Source organism: Garra rufa, chromosome 8 (assembly GCF_049309525.1).
Source record: "Garra rufa chromosome 8, GarRuf1.0, whole genome shotgun sequence".
NCBI lineage: Eukaryota > Metazoa > Chordata > Actinopteri > Cypriniformes > Cyprinidae > Garra > Garra rufa.
The window spans coordinates 948551-955451 of record NC_133368.1 but is presented as its reverse complement, the minus strand read 5'-3'; the positions used below and the strand labels follow the sequence as shown (position 1 = coordinate 955451).

Below are 6901 nucleotides of genomic sequence, written 5' to 3'. Positions count from 1 at the left end.
AATATATTCAATAATAGATTGAATTTAATAGGCGTCTCTCACATTGCCCACATAGAAACATTAAAATAGTGTAGACTAGTGTACAATGTTTTACAATAATAATGTATTCTATTTAGAGTCTAATTAATATTGGGGCATCCAAGTTATTCAACATGAACATTTTTTTAAAAGTAACACAACAATTATTTTAACTGGTAAATTTGTTACTTTTATAATAATGTAATTCAGTTACTATTTGTGAGAAACTACAACTAATTACCTTTTTAAAGTAACATGCCCAACACTGCTAAGGTTGCACCAAATAATTCAATGCAACGCTCCTTATGCAGTTCACCATTTCATTTATAATCATTTAGTTACACTGTGGCATTTTGCAGTAAGACAGAAATGTGTGAGTCAGGTGTAAATACAGAAAATAATTTATAGAAAAACAGCCTCAAGACAAGTATACAAAAATAACAATACAAATAAAAGACATGGCTATGAAGATGCCATAATCAGTAGTGATGGGAAGTTCGGTTCTTTTCCGCGAACCGGTTCAAAAAAACGGTTCACCAGTTCTTTTATGTTATAATGTAATGACGTCATTTACGTAATTACTATCGTCCCGCCCGGGCCGGGACTCAAGTCAACATTCAAATAAAGCCAGTAGCTAATAACTTAAACTTAATTTTGGTCTGACAAGTTTCTAACAATTAAGTTTTGCATCCAAGCACCCATATACAGTTACATGCAGTGATCATATGTGTAAGTTTTACAAGTCTTGATATAATAAATAAGATAAATTAATTCTAATCAGAAACACGATCAGCTTACTATGCACATGCACAATCCATAAAGATTTATTTGTTATAAACATAGGCCCTATGTTTCACCAGATCCCCTCATTCAAGTCCTCAGTCCTCATAGCATTAGCACAGAGACAGTGTTAAAAAAGAACTAGTTCGGTTCAGATGGAGTCAGTCATAGCAGGAGCTTGTTTATGTTTGGCAGCTGCACGAGTCACGCATGCGCACAGAATCAGCTCATCGGTTCTCAAATCGGATGCTTCTGAAGGAAATCGGTTCTTGTTCAGTGTACAGGTGATCCGAAAGAAACCGGTTCTCGTTCAGTGTACTGGAGATCCGAAAGAAACCGGTTCTCGTTCAGTGTACTGGAGATCCGAAAGAAACCGGTTCTCGTTCAGTGTACTGGAGATCCGAAAGAAACCGGTTCTCGTTCAGTGTACTGGAGATCCGAAAGAAACCGGTTCTCGTTCAGTGTACTGGAGAAACCGGTTCTCGTTCAGTGTACTGGAGATCCGAAAGAAACCGGTTCTCGTTCAGTGTACTGGTGATCCGAAAGAAACCGGTTCTCGTTCAGTGTACTGGAGATCCGAAAGAAACCGGTTCTCGTTCAGTGTACTGGTGATCCGAAAGAAACCGGTTCTCGTTCAGTGTACTGGTGATCCGAAAGAAACCGGTTCTCGTTCAGTGTACTGGTGATCCGAAAGAAACCGGTTCTCGTTCAGTGTACTGGTGATCCGAAAGAAACCGGTTCTCGTTCAGTGTACTGGTGATCCGAAAGAAACCGGTTCTCGTTCAGTGTACTGGTGATCCGAAAGAAACCGGTTCTCGTTCAGTGTACTTGTGATCCGAAAGAAACCGGTTCTCGTTCAGTGTACTGGTGATCCGAAAGAAACCGGTTCTCGTTCAGTGTACTGGTGATCCGAAAGAAACCGGTTCTCGTTCAGTGTACTGGTGATCCGAAAGAAACCGGTTCTCGTTCAGTGTACTTGTGATCCGAAAGAAACCGGTTCTCGTTCAGTGTACTGGTGATCCGAAAGAAACCGGTTCTCGTTCAGTGTACTGGTGATCCGACAACTGCTGCAACCGCTTCATGACTCGAGAACGACAACCGCTCTGGCATCTGCTCTGCTCATGCACATCATCAACTTTCTTTTCACAGCCATTCAAACACTGTTTGAGTAACTGAATAACTCTGGAAAACTGGTTTATTTCGAATCAGAGGGAGTGTCGGGCACGTTAAAAAGTAAAAACCTTTAAGTAATTTGTGGATTAGTGCCTACTGGAGACGCGAACCATTTCAAACGATTCAGTTCGATTTGGTGAACTGGTTCGACCGGTTCACTAAGAAGATCCGGTTAAATAGAACGATTCATTCGCGAACCGGACATCACTAATAATCAGATGTAGCACATTCAGTTGTGTTGTGAGCGCAGACTTAATATCAATATGTTGGAGATTTTTGAAATCGTTTCTTCAGGTAAACCTTGTCACCGTCACTTTATTTCCAGAATGATCTTGAAAGACCTCTCTCCAGTGTGAACTCCTATATGAGTTTTCTGTTTTCCTTTGACAATGAAACATTTTGCACGATGATAGCATAGAAAATAGTTCTTCCCTGAGTGAAATCTCATGTGGGTTTCTTCACGATTCCACACATATTTCATGTGAATCTTAAGATTTTCTATTTGTGAGAAACTCGTCCCTCAGGCTTCTCTAAAATGTGTTGTTTTTTCATGTGTGCATTGAGGATACCTTTATGACTGAAAGTCTTTCCACACTGAGAACATTTCCAGCATTTCTCTGCTGAATGAGTCTTCATGTGGTAATTAAGTTTTATCTTTAATATGAAACGCTTTCCACACTGATCACATTTGAAGGGTTTCTTTCCAGTGTGAATGAGCTTATGACACTTAAGGCTAAATTCTGATGTGAGGATCTTTCCACAATGATCACATGTGAACAGCTGCTTTCCAGTGTGAATTCTCATGTGGCAATTACGGGTGTATGTATGTGTGAAACTCTTCCCACAATACTCGCAAGAGTAAGGCCTCTCTCCAGTATGGACTCTCATGTGGCTTTTAAGATTTTGTTTTACAGGAAAACACTTTCCACACTGTTCACAAATATAAGGCTTCTCTCCGGTGTGAATGCTCATGTGGAAATGAAGGGTGGTTTTCCTTGTAAAACCCTTTCCACACTGCTGGCAAGTGTAAGGCCTCTCTCCTGAGTGAGTTCTCATGTGACTTTGAAGGTGTGTTTTCTGAGTAAATCTCTTTCCACACTGCTGGCATATGAATGGCTTCTCTCCTGAATGAGTTCGCATGTGATTTTTAAGGTGTCCTTTTTGAGTGAAACCATTTCCACACTGTTGGCAGGTGTAAGGCTTCTCTCCCGAGTGGGTTCTCATGTGCCTTTTAAGGCCTCCTTGTTGAGTGAAGCTCTTTCCACACTGTTGGCAGGGGTATGGCCTCTCTCCAGTGTGAACTCTCATGTGCATTTTAAGTTTTTCCTTTACACTGAAACTCCTCCCACAATGATGGCAGGTCAAAGAGCTGTTAGATTTGGTCTTCCTACCTCTTTTTTGTTTAGAAGTCCTTTTAGTCTGATTGGCTTTTGTATCATCATGTTTCTGATCTGTTTGTTCAATTTTATTCTGATCTTGATTCTCTTCTTTCAGCACCAGTAGGTCTAAAGCAAAAAACAAAACAATACAATAGAATTTAACCACAGTTTCAAGCCACAAAACAAAAGATGGGGAAACCGAGCATATAAGCATTTAAAAGCTGATGGCAGCATCTGGACCAAAAAGCTGCACTTAAACACTGAAACCAAGATATACATGATATACACGGATAAGCAAAACGTAATCAAAGCATGGTTTGCATACCATTTATAATATCAGTTATGCTGATAGGCTTGCTTTGATTTGGAATACAGCAGTCTGAGGACAGCCATGTTTCAGTCTGGCGTCTATGACTGTTGGGTTCCCCTTAGGCACAAGCTCTCTCAGATAAGCATTGACTTTTTGTTTGGAATCTGCTGTTTGAGGATAGCTGCGTTCCAGCTCAGAGACTGCTCCCCCTTGTAGGGTCTCTAAGTAGTGGTTGAACCCTTGTCTACACTGCGCTGTCTCCCCTGTTCAGTGTTTTAAGTGGATGGTCCACTTAAGAAGCCCATGTAAATACCCCATCTGAAGTTTTTTTTTACCTTAGTCAAACATTGAGGGAGATAGAATGGCTTGCTACAGCCGTACATGGAACATCTGATGTATCTCGTAAATTGCACCATTAAACGTGCAAGTAATCTTACCAAACTCATCAAGCTGGCCGTGGGAGAGGTGCGTTGCCCGCATCTCAGGGACCAGCTAAGAACACACACAAGAGATCTGCGAAATGTCCCTGACGCGGGCAACCCAGAGGTGGAGAAAATTACTCTTCAGGCGACGAGAACATCTACATCCCCGATCCCGGTGGAGGGTCGGGAGTTGCTGTGTACTCTGACGCTGCCGTCGGCCCACGGTACCCACTACTTCACAGAAAGAGCTAACTTTCTCACCTCTGGGGCACAGTTTCTCACAGTCAGTTTTTCCCGTCCCCCCCCCAGGCTGCCCCACCACGGTCACATCGGTCAATGTTCCCCGTGACGACGCGGCTGGGAGCCTGGCTTCGGCTTCCCAGCCCCTCGCGGTGGTTGATACGGACGGTACATCTCGGCTATGCGATTTCAGTTCACCAGGCGTCCGCCCAGGTACAGAGGCGTTCTTTACACCACTGTTCATTCGGACACTCATGCCGCTGTCCTGCGTGAGGAGGTCGCAGTCCTACTGGCGAAGGATGCGATCGAGCTGGTCCCTCCAGCCGAAATGAAGTCAGGGTTCTAGAGACCCTACTTCATCGTGCCCAAAAGGAGTGGTGGGTTAAGACCCATCCTGGATCTCAGAGTCCTGAATCGGTCCCTTCTCAGGCTGCCGTTCCAGATGCTGACGACGAAGCGCATGCTGACGTGCATCCGTCCCCAGGATTGGTTTGCAGCCATCGACCTGAAGGACGCGTACTCCCAGGTGAAAAAAAAATATACTTAAATGCAATTAAAATACACTTAAATACCCGCAAATACATTTTTAGTACATTGTTTTTTTTTGTGTTAAATAAAAGTTTGATGGTTATACACTATAAATTTACTAATTAAAAGTATGTTTATACTTCAGTAGGACTTTAGTACACTTGACAAAAGTATACTAAATACCAGTAATACTTAAATATTTTTTTAGTGTACTACAATAAAGTACACTACAGAAAAAACATCCAAAAGAGTTTTATTAGTGTGTTTTTCAAAAGTGTGCTTTAAATGCTTTAAACATTAGTTGATTTTTAGTACACTGTTTACATACTAATCTTGAGTTTAAAATAAGTTAATATATAAAAAATCTATTAGTAATGTATTGTAGTAGAAGTACATTTTCCCAAAAGTTGTACTTAAGTACACTTAATATGAATGCATTATTATCACTAACACTTAAATTGATTTTGAGTGTGGTAATTTTAAGTTTACATTAAATTGATTTTATTAAAAATCTATTAGTAATGTATTGTAGTAGAAGTACATTTTCTCAAAAGTTGTACTTAAGTACACTTAATGTGAATGCATTATAATCACTAACACTTAAATTGATTTTGAGTGTGGTAATTTTAAGTTTACATTAAATTTATTTTATTAAAAATCTATTAGTAATGTACTGTAGTAGAAGTACATTTTCCCAAAAGTTGTACTTAAGTACACTTAATATGAATGCATTATTAGCACTAACACTTAAACTGATTTTGAGTGTGGTAATTCTCCCAGGTTAAAAAAAAGTGCACTAAAATACACTTTATTTAAGTATACTTAGTACACTTTTCAGTAATGTACTAAAAGTGCTCTATTTTCGCACACTAATTTTGTACTTATTGTACTAAAAAATAGTATTAAGTATATGTTAAGATAAACTTAATACCATCTAAGTGTACTCAACTGTGCTATTTTGAGACACCATGAAATTGAACTAAAATGTGCTTTTAACATACTATATCTGTATTTAAAAAAATATATTTAGTTACAACTAGAAATACACTTGAACCCTACTTTTGAACATTTATAAATATATTTATGACTAATTTAAAGTATAGCAATAATATATTAAAAGAATATACAAAGTGTGAAAAAAGTGTGCTAAAATACAATTTAAGTACACTTAGTGCACTTCCCTAATGTACTTAAAGTGCTCTATTTTCGCACACTAATTTTGTACTTATTGAACTAAAAAATAGTATTAAGTATATGTTAAGATAAACTTAAGATCATCTAAGTGTACTCAACTGTGCTATTTTGAGACACCATGAAGATGAACTAAAATGTGCTTTTAACATACTATCTCAGCATTTCCAAAAAATGTATTTTGTTACCATTTCTAATAGGATTGAAACATATTTCATAAACCTTTAAATATACTAATTATACATAAAAAATAAACTTACTGATTATTTAAAATACATGAATAATATATAACAAATGTATACAAAGCGTATTTATAATGTATTGCCCAGATATTTTTATCAATAAAAAATACACTTGTTGATTATTTAAAATACATGAATAATATATGACAAATGTATACAAAGCGTATTTATAATGTATTGCCCAAATATTTTTATCAATAAAAAATACACTTGTTGATTATTTAAAATACATGAATAATATATGATAAATGTATACAAAGTGTATGTCACGCCCTTGGACTGTTTGTCTTGGTTTTTCCCAGTGTTTTCCCCATTGGACTGTCTGTTTGGTTTCTCCCATGCCCTTTTTTGGTCTTCCTGCTCATTAGTGTGATCCCCTCCACCTGTTGTTGTAATTATCTCCCTTTATAAGTTTGTTTGATTTCCTTGTTTCTTGTCCGGCTACAAGCGTTACACCTATGTTCCTTCGTTGTGTGCGCGTCTTCTCCCGCCATTCCTGTCTATTGTTACTCTGCCTGAGGATTTATTGAAGACTTTTTATTGAAGACGTTATTTTTTGCTTCCCTACACGTTTCGTGACAACGTATTTATAATGTATTGCCCATACATTTTTATTCA

General features: G+C 38.3%; 1 protein-coding gene across 1 annotated transcript in view; it reads right to left on the bottom strand.

The window, feature by feature from the left end:
* Positions 1-1679: 1679 nt before the first annotated feature.
* Positions 1680-6901, bottom strand: part of LOC141340375 (uncharacterized) — a 15173-nt gene continuing 9951 nt past the window's right edge. The window contains exon 3 of the mRNA XM_073845323.1: positions 1680-3476. Coding sequence (XP_073701424.1) covers positions 2470-3476 — 1007 coding nt within the window. The 3' untranslated portion in view covers positions 1680-2469. The remainder of the gene's footprint in view (positions 3477-6901) is intronic.